The 24,877-nt window shown below is 43.8% G+C and overlaps 1 protein-coding gene across 9 annotated transcripts in view; it reads left to right on the top strand.

Moving 5' to 3' along the window:
• FCHSD2 (FCH and double SH3 domains 2) overlaps nt 1-24,877 on the top strand; it is a 253,445-nt gene that overhangs the window by 219,510 nt on the left and 9,058 nt on the right. For all 9 annotated transcript variants that reach the window (XM_021102293.1, XM_021102289.1, XM_021102287.1 and 6 more), the window contains 2 exons: nt 2,818-2,979; nt 20,285-20,419. In XM_021102293.1, the coding sequence (XP_020957952.1) occupies nt 2,818-2,979; nt 20,285-20,419 (297 nt within the window). The remainder of the gene's footprint in view (nt 1-2,817; nt 2,980-20,284; nt 20,420-24,877) is intronic.

The following is a 24,877-nucleotide window of genomic DNA, read 5'->3' as shown; positions in this document are numbered from 1 at the left end:
GAATGATGCTGAGACAAATGGGTATCTACATGCAGAAGAATGAAGCTGGACTGCTGCCTCATGCCATATACAAAAATTAGCTTAACTCAAAATGACCTAGCACTCAGGTGTAACAACTAAAACTATAAAACTCTTAGATAAAACCATAGGGATAAATCTTTGTGACCTTAGATTCATTTTTTACCTCTGACACCAAAAGCTCAAGCAACAACAACAAAAATTAGATGAATTGGACTTAATCAAAAATTTAAGGAGTTCCTTTGTGGCGCAACAGGGCAAGGATCTGGTGTTGTCACTACTGTGGCACAGGTTGTCTCTGGACTGGGAACTTCCCCATACTGCAGGCATGGCCAAAAAGAAAAAGTTTTAAACTTTTACGCTTCACAAGACACTATCAAGAAGTGAAAGACAGGAGTTCCCATCATGGCTCAACGGAAACAAATCAGACTAGCACCCATGAGGGCACAGGTTCTATCCCTGGCCTTGCTCAGTGGGTTAAGGATCCAGCGTTGCCGTGAGCTGTGGTGTAGGTCGCATAGTTCGCAGATGGGGCTCAGATCCTGCTTTTGCTGTGGCTGTGGCATAGGCTGGCAGCTACAGCTCCGATTTGACCCCTAACTTGGGAACCTCCGTATGCTGTAGGTGTGGCCCTAAAAAGAGAAAAAAAAAAAGTGAAAGATAACCCACAGAATAGAGAAAAAAATATCTTTAAATCATGTATCCAATAAGGAACTTTTATCTAGAATGTGTCAAAATTCTTACAATAAAAGGACAGAGGCAGGAATTCCCTAGTGGCCTAGCAGTTAAGGACTTGGCCTTGTCACTGCTATGGCTCAGGTTACTGCTGTGACTTGGGTTTGATCCCTGGCCTCAGAAACTTCTGCATTCCATGAGCATGGCCAAAAGAAAAGACAAAATAAAAAACAATAAAAAGACAATCCAATTTAAAAATGGATCAAGATTCTAAATAGACATTTCTCCAAAGAAGATATACAAATGATCAAGCATGGAAAGATACTTAACATCTATGGTTATCAGGGAAATACAAATCAAAAACACACCTGCGGCTCAGATTCCATTCCTGGCTGGGGAACTTCCATATGCCATGGTGTGGCTGAAAAAGAAAAAAAGAAAAACCCAAAGCAAAACCACAATGAGATGCCTCTTCACACCCACTAGGGCAGCTAGAATTAAAAAGGGCAGACATTAACAAGTGCTTCCCAGGATGTGGAAAAATAGTAACCCTCATACCCTGCTAGTGTGATTTTCACATGAGGCAGCTGCTTTGCAAAACAGTCTGACATTTTCTGAAATGGTTAAATATACCATTGCTTTATGACTGATCAATTCCAGTCCTAGGTGTATACCCGTGAAAAATGAAAACATTGTCCACAAGGAAACTCGCACGCTACTGTTCCTAGCAACATTATTCATATTAGCTGAAAAGTTGAAACAACCCAGCAACTGACAAATGGACAAACAAAACATGGTATATCCATACAGTACCCATAAAAAGAAGTGAAGTACTGATACACGTTATAGCATAGATGAACCTGGAAAACATGCTAAGCGAAAGAAGCCAGACACAAAAGACCATATAATGTGTGGTTCTGTTTAAATTAAATGTTCAGAATAGGCAAATCTTTAGAGAAAGAAAAGAGATTAGTGGTTCCAGAGGCTACAGGGTTTAAGGGATAGGGGAGCAGTAGCTAAAGTATATAGGGTTTTGCTGGCGATGAAAATGTTCTGAAATTGTACTGATAGTTGTACATATCTGTGAAGATGCTATAATCCAGTAGCACTTTCGATGGGTGAGTTGTGTGGTATGGGCACTTTACCTCAATAAAGTTATCCAAAAAATTATTGGAAGAATAAGATTTTTACAAGTCTGTTTACCAAATGGCGTGCCTCCAAGCCGAAAGTGCTATAATTACTTTGTAGAAAGGTCTCTGTGATATCCAAGAGCACTGGGTTGTATACTTGAAAATGATTACGGGAGTTCCCGTTGTGGCTCAGCAGGTTAAGCATCCATGACGATGCAGGCTCCATCCCTGGACTTGCCCAGTGGGTTAAGGATCCAGTGTTGCCGAAAGCTGCAGCACAGGTTAAAGATGTGGCTTGGATCCCAAGTTGCCATGGTTGTGACATAGGCTGGCAGCTGCAGCTCTGATTCCATCCCTATCCTGGGAACTTTCATAGTTCCTAAAAGAAAAAGTAGAAAAAGAAAATGCTAAATTTTAGGATACTCTGAGGCATAGTCTTGTTAAGAGCAAAAAAAAGCAAAGTTTATGGGACATGAACATCTTCCTGGAGTTCCCATTGTGGCTCAGTGGTAACAAACCTGACTTGCATCCATGAGGACGCAGGTTCGATCCCTGGCCTCACTCAGTGGATTGATGATCTGGTGTTGCTGTGGGCTGTGGCGTAGGTCCCAGACTTGGCTCGGATCCCATGTTGCTGTGGCTGTGGCGTAGGCCGGCAGCTGCAGCTCTGATTCAGCCCCTAGCCTGGGAACTTCCATGTGCCCTAAAAAGACCAAAAAAAAGAAGAAAAAATCTTCCATTTCATAAGTTATATTTGATGTATCTTGTCAAAGTGCCCATGTGCCCTTTGCTGTTGTCAGTAGGCTCTGATTCCTGTCCTTGGCTTCCCTTTCCTCTCCCCCTCTCCCCTCTCTGCAAATGAAAAATTAACATCTATGCCAAGGAAGAATTACTAGTGAACACCAAGCTTGCTCTAATTACTAGGTCACTCATTTACAAACAGTTGGTTTGAAACAAAATGTTTTGATTTCTGACCATTGTCTCGTTTTCTTAGATAATTAAGTTGAAAGCTGAAGCCCGGCTGGACTTGCTCAAGCAGATTGGCGTTTCTGTGGACACGTGGCTGAAGAGTGCCATGAACCAAGTGATGGAGGAACTGGAAAACGAGCGATGGGCCCGCCTTCCCGCAGGGACCAGTAATGGAGCCTTACATTCAGTATGATTCCCTTTCTTGGATGTGGTGGGCTGAAGGGTGCTTTCATTGAAGGGTGCTGTTCTTTGACTTTATAGCCAAATTGATAATATCCAAACTTTTAAAGACAAAATAATGGTTTTGCTGGTGGTTTGGGGATTGTTGTTTTTTTTTTCTTTAATCTATCACTGATTGAATTACACTTATCAGAGGAAAGAGAGAAGAAAAAAAATAGTGCTTTTTTTGGAGTTCCCACCATGGTGCAGCAGAAATGAATCCCACTAGAAACCATGAGGTTGCAGGTTTGATCCCTGGCCTTGCTCAGTGGGTTAAGGATCCAGTGTTGCCATGAGCTGTGGTGTAGATCGCAGATGCGGCTCGGGTCTGGCATTGCTGTGACTGTGGTGTAGGCCAGCAGCTACAGCTCCGATTAGACCCCTGGCCTGGGAACCTCCATATGCTGCAGGTGTGGCCCTCAAAAGACAAAAAAAAAAAAAAAAAAAAAAAAAATAGCACTTTAAAAAAAGGTGCAATTAAGAGTATATTTTCACTGTTAGGTTTATCGTTAGCCCACTCAGCAAGTAGATGTGCTTCTTGTCTGAAAGTAGCAGAATAAAAGTGTTAATCGCATGTTTCCCAGGTTCTCAGAAGTCCTCTCCGGTGTAAATGAAAATAAACATCCAGGCCGTTGTAAACGTCTTGGAGAAGGGAGGGGAGCGCTCAGACTGTTGAGCTCACCAGCGCTGTCACCCTCTGCTCACCGTCTCTTTCATCAGGAATTCAGTGCTGCAGCTGTAGTTTTATAAACAAGGCCAGAACTCAAGCTTGAGTTTTCTTACTTCCAGTCCGGGACCTTTTGCGCTCTGATGCCATGCAGTTCGACCTTAGTTTTTTACCCTGGAGATCTGAGCATCAGAAAAGCTCAGTGATCTGCCTGATATCGCAGAAGTGGATATTTAATGCCCCGCGGGTCAGAGTCAAGTATCTTCTGCCGCTGTCTCCCCACTCACTACGGTCCCATCCAGTTCATTTCCTTTGGCGTTTATTACAATCTGCGCCTGTCTGCTTCACTTGCTTGCTTTCATTTCTCGTCTGTCTGCCTCTCTGAGGTGTGGTTTCCATGTCTGTCTGGCTCGTGGCTCTGCCCGGCACGTAGTAGGTACTCAGTAAATGTTGAAGGACAAGTGGATGAATGGATAGACAGAGAGGTGGATGAGCAGCCAACTAAAAGCGACAACGCTAATCTCCCAACTTCCCACTGTATCCCCAGTACCTCTTCAGTGCTAGTGCCCTTCGGAGGAAAGGAATCCTTGCTAGAGAAATGGACCAAAGCTTAAGAACATTTTTGGAAGTTTTGTCGGGTTTTTCACATAGCATTCTGATTTTCTAATGAGAACATACTTGCACCTATAAAAAGAATTGTATGTGGGTATGCATTTTAAGGAAAAACAATCTATTGAAGGTTTATTTTTATTTTACTATTAGTGGTAATCCAGCTGGGGAGAATAAGCACATATCACCCACTTGACTTCGGGTTAAAAGAACTTGCCCTGTTTCCAGTACCACAGAGCTGCTCTGTGTCATGCACTGTCTCTTCCTGTTGTGCCTTTTATGGGTTTTTTTTTGGTTTTGTTTTGTTGTTTTTGTTGTTGTTGTCTTTTTAGGGCCTCACCCGGGGCATATGGAGGTTCCCAGGCTAGGGGTCTAATCGGAGCTGTAGCCGCCGGCCTACACCACAACCACAGCAATGCTGGATCCAAGCCGAATCTGCAACCTGCACCACAGCCCATGGCAATGCAGGATCCTTAACCCAGTGAGCGAGGCCAGGGATCGAACTTGCAACCTCATGATTACTAGTTGGGTTCGTTAACCACTGAGCCACAATGGGAACTCCCTGTTGTGTCTTTTAAAAGTCACAGTTGTCATCTACTTCAGGTTATTCTGTTGAACACAACTTAAAACAGCAGCAAATTCCAGGCATGTTCTTGCTTTTGGCTTCTGCCGCAGTACTATTGGCAACCAGTCAAAGCTTCGGTTTTCCTCAGACTGGCACCTTTTCTTTTTTTTCTTTTGGCTTTTTAGGGCCACATCTGCAGCATATAGAAGTTGCCGGGCTAGGGTTGAATCAGAGCTACAGCCGCCGGCCTATGCCACAGCCACAGCAATGCCAGATCCTAGCCGCAGCTGTGAGCTACACCACAGCTCATGGCAACACTGGATCCTTAACCCACAGAGCAAGGTCAGGGATCGAACCTGCATCCTCATGGATACTAGTCAGATTCATTTCTGCTGCACCACGACAGGAACTGCCACCTTTTCTAACTAAATCAACTGAGCAGGCACCCATCATCTATGCACCTTCTTCCTGGGCAAGGAGATGAATAAGACTTGGTCTCCTCAAAGGATACAAGGTGGTAGAGCAGAAAGACCTTTATGTATCTTAATGATACATGGCAGAAGGACTGAGCTATTACGTAGCAAACTCAAAATTGCCAACTTCTCACTCATCAGCACACCTTGCAAAAAGTCACTTCTCTTTGAGTTTCAGAGATTTAAGATCCCCTCCAGCTCCAGAATCTCACGATTTTGTGGGTGCTATCAGGAAAGCTTGCTATACCTCATTCCGTTGCACCTCACCGTATTACACTTCACAGATAAGTGCGTTTTTTACACATTGAAGGTTTGTGGCAACCCTCCCATTGAACAAGTCTATCAGCCCTGTTCTTCCAACAGCATTTGCTTTTCACTTCATGTCTCTCTGTCACATTTTGGTGATTCTTAAGCTTTTTCATTATTATTATTGTATTTGTTACGGTGATCTGTAATGTTACTAGTACACCCATTTTGGCACCATGAATTATACCCATTATAAGACAAGAAATTTATTTGATAAATGACAGTTGTTCCTGTCTCTCTCCTCCTCTCCTCTGGCCTCTCTGTTCCCTGAGAAGCAACAGTACTGAAATCAGTCCAGTCAGTAACCTACAAAGTGATCAGGTGAAAGGAAGAGCTGCTCATGTCTCGATTTAAATCAAGAGCTAGAATGATTACCCTTCGTGAGGAAGGCATGTTGAGAGCCAAGACAGGCCAGGAGACCTCTTGACCCAAACAGTTGGCCATGTTGTGAAAGCAAAGGAAAAGCTCTGGGGGGAGTTAAAGCTGCCGCAGTGAACACGTGGATGGTACGAAAGCAAGGCAGCTGTATGCTGGCTGGGAGGAGGTTTTAGTGGTTTGAACAGAAGATCAAACCAGCTACAAGATTCCCTTAAACCAAGGCCTCATCCAGAGCAAGGCCCTAACTCTCTTCACCTCTGTGAAGGCTGAGAGAGGTGAGGAAGCTGCAGAAGAAAAGATTGACACACGCAGAGGGTCGTTCATGAGATGGAGGGAAATAAATTATCTCTGTAACGTAGAAGTGCAGGCGAAGCAGCAGGTGCTGTTGCAAAAGCTGCAGCACATTATCCAGAAGCTCTAGCTGAGGTTGTTCAGGCAGGTGGCAGCACCAAACAATAGATTTTCATTGTGGACACAACAGCCTTATCTTGAGAAAAGATGCCATCTGGGGCTGTCATAGCTCAAGAAAAATCAGTGCCTTGCTTCCAGTCTTCAAAGGACAGTCTGCTTCTCTTGTTAGGGGCTAATGAAGCTGGTGACTTGAATTGGAAGCCGGTGCTCATTTACCATTCTAAAAATCCTAGGGCTCTTAAGAATTATGCTAGATCTAGAGTTCCCTGGTAGCTCAGTGGTTAGGGATCTGGTATTGTCAGTGCTGTGGCTTGGGTCACTGCTGTGGCACAGGTTCAGTCCCTGGCCTGGGAACTTTTGCATGCCACATAAACAAATTATGCTAAATCTGTTCAGTGGAACAACAAAGCCTGGATGACAGCACATCTGTTGACAAATGGTTTTCTGAACAGTTTAAACCCACTGTTAAGATCTCCTCCTCAGACAAAAAAATATTTCATGCGAAATGTGACTGCTCATTGACAGTGCTTCTTCTGGTCACCCATAAACTCTGATGGAGAGGCACACCGAAATTCATGTTGTTTTCATGCCTGCTAACACAGCATCCATTCTGTAGCCCATGGATCAAGGAGTAATTTCGATATTCAGGTCTTAGGATTGAAGAAATACATTTCAGGAGTTCCCGTCATGGCGCAGTGGTTAATGAACCCGACTAGGAACCATGAGGTTTAGGGTTCGATACCTGGCCTTGCTCAGTGGGTTGAGGATCCGGTGTTGCCATGAGCTGTGGTGTGGACCGCAAACTCAGCTCGGATCTCGAGTTGCTGTGGCTGTGGGGCAGGCCGGTGGCTACAGCTCTGATTAGACCCCTAGGCTGGGAACCTCTGTATGCCTCAGGTACAGCCCTAGAAAAGGCAAAAAGACCAAAAACAAAAAAAAGAAAGAAAAGAAAAGAAATACATTTTGTAAATCTGTAGCTAACTCCTCTGATGGATCTAGGCAAAGTAAATTAAAAACCTTTTGGAAGGGATTCACCATTCTAGATGTCGTTTAGAACATTCGTGATTCATGGGAAGAGGTCAAAGTATCAACATGAACAGAGCTCAGGAAGAAATTGATTCCAGCCCTCATGGGTGACTCTGAAGGATTCAAGAATTCAGTGGGAAAAGTCACTATAGATGTGGTGGAAATAGCAAGAGAACTAAAACCAGAAGTAGAGCCTGAAGATGGGACTGAATTGCTCTAATCTCATGATAAAACTTTTAATGGATTAAGAGTTGCCTCTTATGAGGAGAAAAGAAAGTGGTTTCTTTAGATGGAATCTACTCCTGGTGAAGATGTTGTGAAGATTGTTATAACAACAAAAGGTCTAGAATGGGAGTTCCCATCGTGGCGCAGTGGTTAACGAATCCGACTAGGAACCATGAGGTTGCGGGTTCGGTCCCTGCCCTTGCTCAGTGGGTTGATGATCCGGCGTTGCCGTGAGCTGTGGTGTAGGTTGCAGACGTGGCTCGGATCCCGCGTTGCTGTGGCTCTGGCGTAGGCCGGTGGCTACAGCTCCGATTGGACCCCTAGCCTGGGAACCTCCATATGCCGCGGGAGCGGCCCAAGAAATAGCAAAAAGAAAAAAAAATAATAAAATTAAATTAAAAAAAAAAAAAAGATCTAGAATGTTACATAAACGTAGATGATCAAGCAGTGGCAGTGTTCGAGAGCTTCGCCTCCAGTTTGAAAGGAAGTCCTGCTGTGGGTAGTAGGCTATCAAATAGCGTTGCCAGTTAAGGAGCGATCATTCGTGTGAGGAGGATTGAATCAATGCAGCAAACATAATTGTTGCCTTATTTTAAGTAATTGCCACAGCCACCCCAGCCTTTAGCAGCCACCACCCTGATAGGTCAGCAGCCATCAGCATCGAGGCAAGACCCTTTTGCCAGCAGAAAGATTATGACTCACCGAAGACTCAGATGACGGTGAGCAATATTTGGCAATAACGCATGTCTTAAGGTATGTCCATTTTTTAGACATAGTGCTATTGCATGCGTACTACGGCATAGTGTAAACCTAACTTCTATGTGCACTGGGAAGCCATACGTTTGTGTGACTCGCTTTATTGCAATCATCTCTTTGTTGCAGTGATATGGAACCAAACCCACAGTATCGCCAAAGTGTGCCTATACCAGCTGGGAAAATAGAAAAGAGGTTTGCCCCATGAAAGAAATGTCATTTGAAATAGTCCTTGAGGAATTTTAACAGGAGATTAAGACTTCTGAGTGTGAAAGAAGGAAATGCAGGAAATGCCCCTAGTATAGTGTCTGGCTTAATTTATTGGAATACATTGGGTGTTTTTGACAACTGTCCCAAACAGCTCATCAGCTCATCTAGAGACATGTCCTATCCTTCGTGAAAGGAGCATTTTGCAATCCTATTCCACGCTTTCTTCCCTCTAGTCACTCGTACAGAGCTTGTGTCTTCCCACTTTTGGCTAAGGGTATATTTTGTGGCAGTTCTACTAGCAATATAAATAAGAAAAAGGGGAGTTCCCGTTGTGGTGCAGCAGAAATAAATCTGACTTGTATCCATGAGGATGTGGGTTCGATCCCTGGCCTTGCTTAGTAGGTCAAGGATCTGGCATTGCTGTGAGCTGCCAGGGGTGCAGCCCTAAGAAAAGCAAAATGAAAGAAAGGAAGGAGAGAGAGAAAGAAGGAAAAGATGTAGGCACAAAGTAGTTTAATGAAGTCCCAATATTTATTTAACCTGATTTGAAGTGACAGCCCGGAAATAATTTACAAGGATGTGTCTCTTCACCCTGACAGTTAGCTGGCGAGGAGCATGGATGAGAAATGAACATTCCGGGAGCCAAAGTATCTCCTCCATTATAGATGCCAATAGAAGCATTAGTCATCGAGTTTAGAATCCCCTTCCATCTGGAAAACATGGTCCATACTTGTATTAGAGATGACTAGTCTATAAAGTGCCCTATAGGAGTTCCCGTCGTGGCACAGCAGAAAGAAATCTGACTAGGAACCATGAGGTTGCAGGTTCGATCCCTGGCCTTGCTCAGTGGGTTAAGGACCTGGCATTGCCATGAGCTGTGGTGTGGGTCACAGCCTCGACTTGGATCCTGTGTTGCTGTGGCTGTTGGTGTAGGCCAGCAGCTGTAGCGCCGATTGAACTCCTAGCCTGGGAACCTCCATACGCCCCGGGGTGTGGCCCTAAAAGAAAAAAAGAAAAAAAATGAAGTGCCCTATAGAAGATAAGGTATATAGACTGCCTTTTTAACATACACGGTCTGTTTACCTTATGGAAAAAGGAAGGAACTATATTTACTTGAGTATTAACGCTGCCTTCTGTATTTTGCTGTGGTATGTAATGCAGGGTTAGGAAGAAAACAAATCACAGACTAGAGCAGTATTTTTCAAAGGAGAGAATTCTACTGATATAATTATTCCCTTGATGGTTAACCAGAGCCTACATACAACTTCCTGTGATTGAATTGCTGCCAGCGACCCAGTCACCCTTCTGTCACTCATCCCTCCCTTCTCTTATTCCCTTGCCTTTTCTTACTTAAAAATCCAGGCCAAGCTTATAACCTAATTTTGAAATTATCTTAGGTTTGTAGCTACATTAAAAAAATTAGTCAGGAATTCCCGTGGTGGCACACTGGTTAACGAATCTGACTAGGAACCATGAAGTTGTGGGTTCGATCCCTGGCCTTGGTCAGTGGGTTAAGGATCCGGTGTTGCTGTGAGCTGTGGTGTAGGTTGCAGACGTGGCTCAGATCCCAAGTTGCTGTGGCTCTGGCGTAGGCCGGTGGCTACAGCTCCAATTTGACCCCTAGCCTGGGAATCTCCATGTGCCGCGGGAGCGGTCCAAGAAATGGCATAAAGACAAAAAAAAAAAAAAAAAAATTAGTCAGTACAGTAGAGAAGAATATAACCAAAAGCTCCATCCTTATAACACCACTGTTAGCTACTTGAATTCCTTCCTCTTTCTACTATTCCTTTTTAAAACATATTTATCATAGTAAAGTTAATTTTGTATTTTTCACCTGACATTCCATGTTGCTGGATGATCTTCATAATTGCCCTTTTTGTGTCTGTATAATATTCCATCAGGGATGTGTTTACTTAACTGTTCTCTTTAGGTTGAATTTAGGTTGCCTCCAGATAGTCTAAATAATAGCCTTTAAAACATTTGTGGAGTTCCCATTGTGGCCCAGTGGGTTAAGGACCCGACTGTTGTCTCCATGAGGATGTGGGTCCAATCCCTGTCCTCCCTCCGTGGGTAAGGAATCCAGCCTTGCAGCAAGCTGTGGCATGGGTCACAGACAGCTTGGATCAGTGCAGCTGTGGCTGTGCTGTCGGCCTGCAGCTGCAGCTCTGATGCAACCCCTAGCCCAGGAACTTCATATAGCACAGGTGTGCCATAAAGAAAAGAAGAAAAAAGAAAAGAAAACATTTGTGCACATATTTTTTTCCATACTGAGGATTTTTTTGGTAACATAGTTTCTTAGAGGTAGAATTACTAGGTTAGAGATCCTTTGTTTGAGATTGTGTTATTTTTGTTCCTTCTGTTCTTTTTGTCCCCTAGAATCTCAGCCTCTAGCTGACAATGTTTACATAACTTGCTTGTCTTCAGCCAATTCACCCAAGTACTGTTGTGGAGCCTCCCCAGGAATATGAGCATTTTGTAGAGTTGCGTAGAAATAAATCCTAACCCTACTCATTAGGAAGACCATGCTGAATGTATGTTTGAAGGACAAGATCAAAGATTTTAAACCTTTACCATGCTAGCTTGGTTCCCGTCTGCCTTAATGATGCCTTGTATCCAATGGCTTTTTTTTTTTTTTAATAACACAAAAATCTCTTGGCTTAAGGTAAATCCTAAAGAAAAGAAACAGTGGATTTTTTATAATAAAATAAATGTAAACTGTAGAAAATAATGGAATACACCTGCAAAAATCTTCAATTACTTTCGTACTGACAGTTTTTGAAGATGGCCAGTGGTCTTTTTAATGGACTAAACTCCACACTCAAAATGCCCACACTCTTGTTTTTGTTTTGTTTTGTTGCTGTTTGCTTTTTAGGGCTGCACCTGCGGCACATAGAAGTTCCCAGGCTGGGGGTCCAGTTGGAGCTACAGCTGCTGGCCTATGCCGCAGCCACAGCAGCTCGGGATCCGAGCCACCTCTGTGACCACAGCTCACAGCAACAGCAGATGCTTAACCCACTGAGCAAGGCCAGGGATCGAACCTGCATCCTCTTGGATCCTAGTTGGGTTTGTTAGCACTGAGCCACGATGCGAACTCCCTCAGATGCCTTTCATTTCCTCCCATGCTTCCTTTTTCCCCGTAAAGTGACAACTGCGGTCTCCAGTGCAGTGCTGGAAGAGAAGTGGTGAGAGCCAACAAATCTTCTTGCCCTGTTCCTACACCGAGGGAGAAGGCACTCGGTCTCTCGCCGTGAAGTGTGCTCTTATAGGAGGGTTTTTGCAGATGCCCTTTACCATGTCGAGGCAGTTTCCTCTCTTCATTCAGTTTGCTGATATGAATGGATGTCGAATCCTGTCAAATGATTTCTTTCTTTTTTAGTTTGTTAATATGGTGAAGTGCATTGATGATTTTTCAAATATTAAGCCAGCTTTGCATTCCTGGTGAGTTCCACTTGGATTATGATATGTCAGCCTTTTTTATATCAGTTAGAATTGATTTGTTGTTTTAATAAGCATTTTTATATATCTATGGCAGAGACTTTATAGTTTTCTTATAATGCTTTTTATCTGGGTTTTTTTTTTTTTTTTTGTCTTCTCTAGGGCCACACCCATGGCATGTGGAGGTTCCCAGGCTAGGGGTTGAATTGGGACTGTAGCTGCTGGCCTATACTGGAGCCACAGCAACTCGGGATCTGAGCCGTTCATGTCTTTCAAGGAATTTGTCAATTCCATTTAAGTTGCCAGATTTATTGGCAGAAAATAGCTCATAATATTTATTGTTATTATTTATTATTTGATTGTGTGAAGAATCTCCAGTGACCTCCCTTCTTTTATTCCTGGTATTGGTTATTTGTGTCTCCTCTTTTTTTCCTGATCATCCTGCTAGAGGTTTATCAGTTTGATAGATCTTCACAAAAAAAAAAAAAAACAGCCCTTGATTTCATTGACTTTTTTCCCTGTTGTTTTTCCATTTTTTCTTTTGTTGATTTCTACTCTGGTTTTTATTGTTTTCTTTCTTCTGATTAATTTGGATTTAATTTGCTCTTTGCTAAATTTTTTTTTTTTTTAATTTGTCTTTCTGCCTTTTCTAAGGCTGCTCCCGCCGCATATGGAGGTTCCCAAGCTAGGGGTGGAAAAGGAGCTGCAGCTGCCAACTTATGCCACAGCCACAGCTGTCGAAACGCAGGATCCAGGTCACATCTGCGACTTAAACTGCGGCTCACAGCAACGCTGGATCCTTTACCCACTGAGGAGGCCAGGGATCGAACCCATATCCTCCTGGATACTAGTCGGGTTCATAACCTGCTGAGCCAGGACAGGAACTCCTACCAGGCAACTTTGGATCCATTGTGTCATTATTTCCATTCAGTTTTAAATATTTTCTAGTTGACCTTTTAATTTCTTCTTTGCTTCACGGGTTTTTTAGACAAGTTATTGTGTTTCCAAATATTTGGGGATTTTGCAGTTATCTTTCTATTAGTGACTTCTAATTCATTTCCATTGTGTTCAGATAACATATCGAATCACTTTAAATTTAGTGAGACTTGTTTTGTGACTCGGTATGCGGTGTATCTTGGTAAATGCGCCATGTATACTTGAAAAGAATACACAGTTTGCTCTTGTTAGGTGTTCGGTTCCGTAAATGTCAGGTCAGGTGGGTTTGCAGAGCTGTGCGAGTCTTCCACGGCCTTACTGCTTCTCCGAGTTCTCCGCCCGATGCCCTGCGCCTTACGACCTTTTCCACTCGGTCAGGAGGGAGCAGAGATGTAGGGTAACGCTGAGGCTTCTTCCCCCAGGCCTCAGACTGGAGTTCTTCAGACTCTAAATGGGGAAATTGTTCGTTTCCTATCCCCCAGAGATCGCTGACTTCCATCACATCATGTCCACTCTCTTGAAAACTGTTCCTTCGCATGTCTTGAACAGTTTTTCAGTTGTTTCTGGAAGGGGTTTAAATCTGGTCCTGATGTTCCATCTTGCCTGGAAACGGAAATCCATGTCGTGGGTGTACTCAGCAGCGTCTTTTGTGATGCGCTCGTGCGGTCCTGGGAATGATACTCACTGTGCTCTCCTCGCTGTCTGGACAGAGTTCAGAGGATCAGCTACCAGCTGCAGGGAGCTGCCCTCCTCTGGGCTGGACAGCAGCCGATTTTTATATCTAGATTCTCCTTTCCTCATAAAAACAACAATGATATATTAAGTACCCCCATGGACCAAGCATGTGTTAAGGGTTTAAATATATTACCTCACTTAATCCTTATGATAACCTTGTTAAGAAGTAATTGTCTTCATTATAGAGACAAGGCAATTGAAGTTGAGAAGTTAAATAATTAACACAGAAAGTAAGCGGCTTAGTCAGCCGTTTCCTTCAAATCCGAGTCTGTCAGATCCAAGGGCCATGGAGCTGGTGGAGCTCCTCGGAGGTAATTTTGCTGAGCACCAGAGGTCAGCTGCTGAAACCAACCAGAGAGGGTCTTCTCATTTGCCCTTGCAGTAGGAGGAAGCAGTTTACAACAGCTGCAAAAGGAAAAATACTAGTACACCTAGAAAGAATGGTTTTGATTAAAGTTCTGTCAGGTGATAGGAGAGACACAGGATCGGTGAGCAGGTTGTTAAGAAACAGGAAAAATGTGATTTTAGAAATGCTGGGTCAGAGTTCCCGTCGTGGCTCGGCAGAAACGAATCTAACTAGCATCCGTGCAGACAAAGGTTCGATCCCTGGCCCCACTCGGGGTTAAGGACCTGGCGTGGCCGTGCGCTGTGCTGTAGGTTGAAGATTCGGCTCAGATCTGGCCTTGCTGTGTCTGTGGTGTGGGCCAGCAGCTACAGCTCTGATTAGACCCCTAGCCTGGGAACCTCCATATGCCATGGGTGTGGCCCTAAAAAGCAAAAAAATAATTAAAGTGGAAAGAAAGGAATGTTTAGTACCAGACAGCTTTGCCAGGATCAGATGTTTCCCAGTGCCAGAGCACAGTACATATTAACATGCTTTATACTGTGTTTTTGGAAACTTGCTCTGTCCGCAGTGGCTTTCATTTTAGTTTTTACAGATGTATGGATGTTTTGTTTTTCATAGTGGCCACGGGTTGTTGTTTTTTTTTTAATGTCTATAACCTTTACTAGAATATAAAACAATGTCTTCCAAGTATATTTAAAGTGTTTTATGGTAATTTTCTGCATATGAAACTAATCTTTTATATGATGCCCTGTTAGAAGTAATAGAATCATAAGCCTAAGATGAATTGAAACGTCAAGATTTGAGTCTATTTGTCATTGATCAGACTGACCACACATGCATTGTTCGTGAGATAAAGCACAGGACTGCCTTACTCAGCTGTGGAGGATTTTCAGTAATAGTTACAAGAGAATATTACAAGGCTTTGAAATGGAGGCAATAAGTGTGACAAGTAATATGTACTTATTCTTAAGGAACCCTCTCCTACCCCCAATTCTTTAGAATTTTATTAGGGAAATAGCAGTTGGAGAGAGTCAGGGGTTTTTTGGTTCTTCTCTCTTTAGGGCTGCACCTGCAGCATCTGGATGTTCCCAGGCTAGGGGTCGAATCAGAGCTGCAGCCACTGGCCGACACCATAGCCACAGCAATGCGGGATCCGAGCCATGTCTGCAGCCTATACCACAGCTCACAGCAACACTGGATCCTTAACCCACTGAGCGAGGCCAGGGATCAAACCTGCATCCTCATGGATCCTAGTCAGATTTGTTTCTGCTGAGCCACAATGGGAACTCCAAAGAGAGTCAGTTTTAAAACATTAGTGATAATTACTCAAGAGAAATCACATTAGTTCGGTAAAAAGCATAACTTGACAGCATAGGCAGCCTGTGCTCTTTGACTCGTGGAATCCCAGGACATCATCTCTGCTCTTCTTCTCCTTTCACCCCTCCGGTAGTCACAGGGCCCTCTGTGCACCCAGCACTCCGTTGGGCTCATTTCCCCCGTATCTAAGAGCCTAGCGTGGTGGTCAGCATACAGTAGGTATTTGATATTTTCATTCGTTTTTATACTCTGAGGCCTGGTTCTGACTGTCCGTTTCTTGCATCCCTGATGTGGAAATACTAGTGCCTCTGTATGTGTGAACACAGGGAAAAGTAGCCAGTTAAGTGTATATATGTAGTTAGAAACAAAAACCTTTGGGCCTACATTATTTCTTTATTGGATTTTTAGTTTAAAAAGTAAAACACACCTATTCAAATAGTTCATAGTAAAGAGGTATATAAAAAATCAATGTCCTCCATTTACCAGTCTTTTTTTTTTGGTCTTTCTAGGGCCACACCTGTGGCATATGGAGGTTGTTCCCAGGCGAGGGGTCGAATCAGAACTGAAGCCGCCAGCCTATACCACAGCCACAACAGTGCTGGATCCAAGCCGAGTCTGCGACCTACACCACAGCTCACAGCAACGGTGGATCCTTAACCCACTGATCCAGGCCAGGGATCAAACCTGTGTCCTCATGGTTCCTAGTCAGGTTCACTCACCGCTGAGCCATGACTGGAACTCCCCATTTTCAAGTTTTTATTCTTCTTACTTGGCCTTCCTCTGTCAGATATTTATACTCATATAAATATTATTTTATTTTATATTTATTTATTTTTTGTCTTTTTAGGGCCACACCTGTAGCATATGGATGTTCCCAGGCTAGGGGTCTAATCAGAGCTATAGCCACTGGCCTACACCACAGCCACAGCAACGCCAGATCCGAGCCGAGTCTGCAACCTACACCACAGCTCATCACAACGCTGGCTTCCCAATACACTGAGCCAGGGTAGAGATGGAACACGCATCCTCATGGATCCTAGTCGGGTTCGTTGATCACTGAGCCATGAAAGGAACTCCTAAGTATTATTTTATATGATATTTTATGGGGTGGTATGATACTGTTTCATGTCATTTATATGTTAAGAAAATACTCAAGGTAAATACATTTTTTACATTCAGTAGTGTTTTAATCAGTGTGTGCCTTTAGTTATGATGGGTAATATACATTGAAACTGGGTTAAATTCTTTCTTTGTTATATTTCAAAAGGAGCTATACCCCTTTCTGTGGCTTAATATAAATAAACATAAAATTTACTATTTAAACCTTTTTTTTGGTCTTTGTAGGGTTGAACCTGCGGTATATGGAGGTTGCCAGGCTAGGGGTCAGATCGGAGCTGTAGCCACCAGCCTACACCACAGCCACAGCAACTAGGGATCCCAGCCACATCTGCGACCTACACCATACCCACGGCTACGCTGGATCCTTAATCCACCGAGCGAGGCCAGGGTTCGAACCTGCTCCTCATGGATACTAGTTGGCTTTGTTACCACTAAGCCACAACAGGAATTCCCTGAACCATTTGGAAATAAGAAGTTTGGTGGCATTAAGTACATCCTCATTTTCGTATAACCAGAGCCGTCGTCCATCTCCAGAACTCTGTTCATCTTGCAAAAGTGAGACCGTGCACCACTTAAACAATAACCCGTTCCTCCAACCCCCAAATCCCTGGCAACCAACATTCTATTTTCTGTCTTTTTAAACTTGGCTATTCTACATACTTCATACACGTCGAGTCATCCAGTGTTTATCTTTTTTGTGACTGGCTCATTTAATCACTTAACGTTGCCGTCCTCGAGGTTCGTCCACGTGCCTGTGTGTATCCGAATGCCCCTCCGCGTGAAGGCTGCGTGGTAGCCTCTTGGGTGTAGCTACCACGTTGTGTTCACCCTTTCATCTCAGTGGGTGCTTGGGTTGCACTACCTTTTGGCTGTTGCGAATAATGCCGCTATGAGCATTTGTATCCAAATAACGGTTTGTGTCCCTGCTTTCAAATTCTTTGGGGAAGAAGGATTGAAAGAATAGACCAGAAATTAAAATTGAAAAGAATTGAAAAAATAGATGTGAAATTGCTGAATTATGTGGCAATTCTGTGTTAAACTTTTTGAGGAACCAGCATTGTCTGAAGCAGCTTACACCATTTTACACTCCTAGCAGTGAACAAATGTTCCAGTTTGTCCACATCCTTGCCAGCACTTATTTTTTGGAGTTTTTTTATGATAGCCATCCTAATGGGCGTGAAATGGTAGCTCGTGGTTTGATTTGCATTTCTCCAGTGTTGAGTGAAGTTAAGCGTCTTTTCATGTGCTTATTGGCTGCTTGTATATCCTCAGAGAAACATCTTTTCAAATCTTTTGTCACTTTTTTTTTTTTTTTTGTCTTTTGTCTTTGTTGTTGTTGTTGTTGTTGTTGTTGTTGTTGCTATTTCTTGGGCCGCTCCCGCGGCATATGGAGGTTCCCAGGCTAGGGGTCGAATCGGAGCTGTAGCCACCGGCCTACGCCAGAGCCACAGCAACGAGGGATCCGAGCCGCGTCTGCAACCTACACCACAGCTCACGGCAACACCGGATCGTTAACCCACTGAGCAAGGGCAGGGATCGAAGCCGCAACCTCATGGTTCCTAGTCGGATTCGTTAACCACTGCGCCACGACGGGAACTCCCCTTTTGTCCACTTTTGATTTGGATTTAGTTGTTGAGTTTTAGGTGTTCTTTGTATATTCTGGATGTTAATATCTTGTCAGATGTAGGATTCGCAACTATTTTCTCCCCTTCTGTGGGTTGCTTTTTTATTTTATTTTAATTTTGGCCACATTCACAGCATGAACAAGTTCCTGACCAGGGATCAAGCCTGCAACACAGCAGTGACCTAAGCTGCATCAGCGACAGTGCCAGGTCTTCAACCCACTGAACCACAAGGAAGCTTCTGGGTTGCCTTTTTACTGTTATCCTTTAATACACAGTAGTTTTAGATTTGATGTAGTTCAGTTTCGTCTATTTTTTTTCTTTTGTTGCCTGTTCTTTTGGTGTCATATGGTATCATGAAGCTTTTCCTCTTTGTTTTCTTCTTAAAGTTTTATAGCTTTAGCTTTTAGGTTTAGGTCTTCGATCCATTTGAGCTAATTTTTGTAAGATAACAGTCCAACTTCACACTTTTACATGTGGATATCCGGTTTTCCTAATACTATTTGCTGAAAAGCCGATCCCTTCCCCACTGAATGTCTTGGGACCCTTGTCAAAAGTCATGTAACCATATATGCACAGATTTATTTCTGGGCTTTCTATTCCCTAACTCATTTTTTTTTTCTTTTTCGGCCACCCCACAGCATATAGAATTCCTGGGCCAGGGATCAGGTCCTTGCCTCAGTTGCTACCTAAGCTGCAGCTGTGGCAACACTGGATCCTTAATCCACTGTGCTGGGCTGAGGTTCTAAACTGTGTCCCAGCGCTCCCAAGATGCTGCTGATCCCACTGCACCACAGCAGAACCTCCCCTAACTCATGTTTAATAGGTGTTTATCTGCAATATGAGCACATCATAGTTTATTCAAACATTCCTCTACTGGTGAACATATAGGTTGTGTCCAGGCTTTTTCCACTATAAGCAGTGTTGCAGTAAACATCATAGAATATATAATCTTACACCCTGGTGCTTTTGTTTCTCCATAATAAATTCACAAAAGTGAAATTGCAAGATCGAGTATTGTGTTTAGTTTTTAATTTCAGTAGGCATGTGTTTGTTTTTTTTCAAAGATGTTTCAGTTTACATTTCTACCAGCCATAGATGAAAGTCTGTTTTCCACATCCTTCGTAACATTTAGAAATTTTTTTTTTCTTTCCTGTACCCACATCGTGCAAAAGTTCCCAGGTGAGGGATGAGGGATCAAGCCTGAGCCACAGCAGTGACAGCAAACCCCAGCAGTGACAATGCCAGATCCTTAACTACTAGGCCACCAGGAAACTCCCTAGAAATCTTTTTACTATTTCCTTTTTTTTTTTTTTTTTTAAGAGACCTCAGTTTATTTTTATTTTTTTGTCTTTTTGCCATTTCTTGGGCCGCTCCCGCAGCATGTGGAGGTTTCCAGGCTAGGGGTTGAATTGGAGCTGCAGCCACTGGCCTACACCACAGCCACAGCAACAACGCGGGATCTGAGCCATGTCTGCAACCTACACCACAGCTCACGGCAACGCCAGATCCTTAACCCACCGAGCGAGGCCAAGGATCGAACCTGCAACCTCATGGTTCCTAGTTGGATTCATTGACCACTGAGCCACGAAGGGAACTCCACTATTTCCTAATATAATCAGATTAAAACAGTAAGAGGCCTTCACTAGTCAGTTTGCAACTGACTCTTGGTTTTTTGGGGGTTTTTTTGTTTTTTTGTTTTGTTTTGTTTTGTCTTTTTGCCTTTTCTAGGGCCACTCCTGCGGCATATGGAGGTTCCCAGGCTAGGGGTCTAATTAGAGCTGTTGCTGGCAGCCTACGCCACAGCCACAGCAACTTTGGTTTTAAAAAGGAAAAAAGACTCTGTCTTTTCCTAACATGACAATGTAAGTGAGGAAGTTCTCTTGTGGCACAGCAGGTTAAGAATCTGGCATTGTCACTGCAGTGGCTCAGGTTCTCAGGGTTTGATCCCTGGCCCCGGAACTTCCACATGCCCTGGGGGCAGCCAAAAATAAAAAAGTTACAAGTGAGAACAGATATTCTATCGGTGTAGTTGAATAAGTAAATTAACATTTTGAAACAGGTTTTAAGTGTTTTTCCTGCTTTCATCCATTTTCTTCAAGTAAGCAAGCTAACCAGTGGCTTCTGATTTTTTCCCCAGCTTAATACAGATACTGAAAAAGAAGAAGGAGAAGAGTTTGAAGACAATATGGATGTTTTTGATGACAGCAGTTCCAGCCCTTCTGGCACCTTAAGAAATTATCCACTCACCTGCAAAGTTGTTTATTCTTACAAGGTTTGTATTTCTCGAACATATTTCTCATCTTAAATTGTAACAGCTCTGAAGATACAGGTAACTCTATCTACCCGGCCTCTTGTACTGTGCTTCGCCTAAAATTGGCGTTCAGTTCACATTAGAGACAACATAATATGACGGGCACAAGTCCGGACTATAACGTCAGACGGCCTCAGAGAAAATGCCGTCTCTGCCACGCAGGAGCTCCATGACCACACGGGTATTTTGGTCTCTGTGAGCCTCAGTTTTCTTATCTGTGTTATGGGGATATTATGAAAAGGCCGGTTTGAAGACTAAATGAGAGAACACTTTTATAGCAAAGCATGTAGCACCGTGCCTGGCATCTAGTGCATTTTCCGTCAGCAGAGCTCTCACCCTTACCCGTTGCCCGCTTGGCCCAAGACCCTCCGTTAGGGTGATGCTCAACATGGCATTACAAGAAAATTTACAGAGCAGTTTTCTTAAACTTTGCCTTTCCTAATCTTAATCTTTTTTTCTATGACTCCATGAATTTATTACATTGATCGGTGCACAGTGATCACCACAATCCAATTTATAGGATTTCCATCCTCACCTTAATCTTAACCTCTTGCTTCCGTATTAAGCAGGGACCTGGGTAAATAAATTCCTGAGCTTTCCAACCTGACTTGGTAAAACAGTTCTTCACTCTCCCCCCTGCCCTGCTCTCCCATTAGCCTTTTACTCCAAGTACATTGAGGTTCATTTCCCCACTTCCTCTCTTTCCTTCACTCCCATCCTCCCGTTCAGTAGCCAGTCCTGCGGCGTCCGCCTCCAAACAAGTCCTGGGTCTGTTCACATTTCCCATCTTGGTAGAGGCCATTCCTTCGATTACTGTAAAAGAAAAAGAAAAAAAAGCTAATCATTGGTACCCCTCTCCACCCTTGTCTACCAACAGTCCACCCTCCAAGCTGCAGCCAGAATTGTCTCTAACACACTTAGGAAACTATTGTCTTCCTCTGTGAAACCCTTTGTAAGCTTTCCGTCCCACATAGAAAAACCCTTCATAAGGGAAAAACGAACGAGGGTCTGTAGTGTCCTTATTGATCTGGCCTGGCTTCATCCCAGACCAGCCCACCCCACCCCTACCCAACCCTCTCGCTGTGCATTAGCCACTCTGGCCGCCTGGCCTGTCAGCCTTCAGCAGCACCGTGCTGCTGGCTGACGCGACAGCTTGGCACTTCCTGCTCCCCTGCCTTGAACTGTCCTTTCCCACATCTTGATTGGCTGCCCACCCCTGTCCGTGTAGGCTCAGCACAGGTCGTGCCTCCTTAGGTCTCCCTGACCCGCTACATATACCCCAGTCACTATTCTGCCCTGTTGCCCTTTGCCCTCATTTATGTGTGGCACTACTCATCAGCCAGACTTAATCCATTTGTTTCATGTTTCTTTGTCTGACTCACCACTAAAAGTCCATGAAGGTACAAACCTTGTCTTTGTGTCTTCAGCACCTGGAATAGTGCCTGGCACATAGTGGGGCCTCAGGAAATAATTGTGGAATGAATAAATGATATGAGGAAAGCATGAACAAATGAATCTCTCCTGGCTGCCGTGTTAATGCCATGTTTGCTTAAGGGACAACAACAGAGGAGGGGTCTGGAGAGAACCTAAAACAATCGTACCTGGGACCGTCTCACTCCCACCACCACCAGCCCTGGAGAGCCAAAACCTGGCCCTCTTTACTCCTTAATATCAGTCATTACCAGACGTCTTTTAGTTAAACATCCTTTCATTATTTAAGTTAATAATACTTCCTCTTTTCTAGAAGGCCTTTTTTTTTTTTCCTAATGTAAGCTATTTAAGGTTTGTTTTGGGGTTTTTTTTTTTTTTTTTTAGGTACATGGACATTCCCAGGCTAGGGGTCAGGTCAGAGCTACAGCTGCGGGCCTACATCACAGCCGCAGCAACGCCAGATCTGAGCAGTGTCTGCAACCTACACCACAGCTCACGGCAACGCTGGATCCTTAACCTACTGAACGAGGCCAGGGACCAAACCTGCGTCCTCATGGATGCTAGTCAGATTCGTTTCCGCTGAGCCATGACAAGAACTCCTTAAGGTCTTTTAAGTGGAGAGGGTCTTCAGTATCTGAGTGATTATAAACCAGCTCACATTCATCTAATACGCCCTTTGTTGGCATATCCTGGGCATGGCCTAATGGTAAAACAGATTATAAAAATCATTTTAATCAGTTAATCATTGAACATTTATTGAGTACCTGGTATGTGATAAGTTTGGGGGACGTAGGAGTGAATATGACATCACCCCTGCCCCCCAGAAATGGATAGTCTGTAGGGAATAAATGTTAAACTAAAAAATAGAATATGATTGACAGCACTTAGAGTAGAGGTAAAACTGGTAATTCTTCCTGTGATGATTGAGAGAAATTTTGTAGACGAGGTGCATTTCATTGAGGTCATGAATAAGATCCCTCTGGTTACAGTTGAGGAAGGAAAGAGCCCTCAAAGCAAGCAGCAGACGCAGAGACAGAGTCTGGTGACGTAAGCGGGTGTTCAGGCAACACTAAGCAGTGATGTGTGAGCACCAGGTGTGAGGGAGGAACAGAGCGGCTGGAAGTAAAGATGTCAGTAGCATAGATCAGACCCAGGCTTGGCTTTTATTCCGGCTGAGAGAAGCCACTGGATACCCTAAAGTCCCACTGGGCTTGCAAAGAAGGCAGCCTTGGAGTTTCCAGTGTGGCTTCAGGGGTTAAGAAACTGACTAGTATCCATGAGGATGGAGGTTCAACGCTGACCTTGCTCACTGGGTCGAGGATCGGGTGTTGCCACAAGCTGTGGCGTAGGTCACAGATGCGACTTGGATCTGGCCTTGCTGTGGCTGTAGCATAGGCCTGCAACTGCAGCTCTGATTTGACCCTAGCCTGGAAACTTTCATCTGCTGCAGGGTGGCCCTGAAAAAAAAGAAAAAGAAGGAAAGAAACAGAAGAAGGTACCCCTGATGGTGGCGTAGCTGTTCCAGAGAGGGTAAAGAGAAGTGGGACTCACTGTCAGCCCAGTCGTGATTCCCCTACTCCAGACCACAGAGAAGGCCTCGGATAATCTGAGAGCAAAGAAAAGCTAAATTTAAGGATTGGATTCAGAAGGCTTAAAAACGCTTATGCCTTTGACCCAATTAGCATATGTCCCAAGAAAGCAACCTACAGTATAGAAAACACATTCTGAATACAAAATGTTTTTCATCTTAGTACTACTTTGTAATAGCTCAGAGTTGGAAATCCAATAAGGAAATAATTAAATTAACCATTCATAGAATGTAACCATAACGAAAATATTACGAAGGTAATTGAAAATTACATTAGTAAGAGTTTTTTATCTAAGGAGAAATGATATGTTAAAATGTGAGATACCAGAGTTCCTGTTACGGCGTGTCTGGTGGCATCTCTGTGGCACTAGGACACAGATTTGATCCCCTGCCCAGCCCAGTGGGTTAAAGGATCTGGTGTGGTCACAGCTGCAGCATAGTTTGCAACTGCAGATTGGCTCTGATCCCTAGCCTGGAAGCTCTATTTGCCGAGGGGCAGCCAAAAAACAAAACAAAAACAACAACAACAAAAACAAAGATACCAAATTGTATTACCTTCAGGTCTCAATTGTACACGCTTCTACTTTTCTACCGTGAATGTTCAGTATTACTTTTATAAACAAGAAAAAGTGTATTGTTTTAAAAGAAACAGGGAAGGTAGAGAGATGGTGGTGGGAAGGGAGGGCTCGGCTGGTTCTGGAGTTACGCTCTCACTGGGGATAGAACCTCATGAAGTAGTGTGAGACCGTGTGTGTATTTGATAGCCATTCACGGACCACTTGCTGTCTTCAGTTGGGGCTAGTGCGCCTTAAGTAAGTCATTTAGTAGGAGGCCCACAAGTGCAAACACCTGACTGGAGTGCCATGGTGGTCAGTGTTAGAGGGATGCCCAAAGCCGTATGAGAACAGAGGGAGGAAAAAGCGCCAGCTCATTGCGGGTGGTCTTGGAAAACATATGAGCTGGGCATCAAATCATGAGTAATAATAATAGCTGCCCTGTATGGAGTCCTGTGTGCCTGTGGTATTATATGTTTTTTCTAATCCCTTCAATAACCCTATAAGGAAATCTCATCAGCCAACCTATTAATTCAGCAAATACTGCGTGAGCACCTTCTGTGTGCCATGCTGTGCTCTTTTCTAGGCTCATGGGTGTAGCATTGATCAGCACAGACAAAAATGTCTGCCTCCTAGAGCTTCTTTTGTAATAGGAGTAAAAAAGAAAGCTGAGACTCTGGAAGGCCTTATGACCACCTGCCTGTAGAAACAGACTAAAGCTAAACCTGAACCCAGAGTGATCTAAATCCAGTCGCCAAATGGGAAAGCGGGAGCAGAGCCTGCTGAAAATAAACGAACAGCCTGATAAAAGCAGAGAGGCAAGAAAGACTGTGCTGTATTCAGACT

The sequence above is a fragment of the Sus scrofa genome, chromosome 9 (assembly GCF_000003025.6).
Source record: "Sus scrofa isolate TJ Tabasco breed Duroc chromosome 9, Sscrofa11.1, whole genome shotgun sequence".
Classification (NCBI taxonomy): Eukaryota; Metazoa; Chordata; class Mammalia; order Artiodactyla; family Suidae; genus Sus; species Sus scrofa.
The sequence above is the reverse complement of the archived record's forward strand: the minus strand, read 5'-3'. Positions and strand labels throughout refer to the sequence as shown.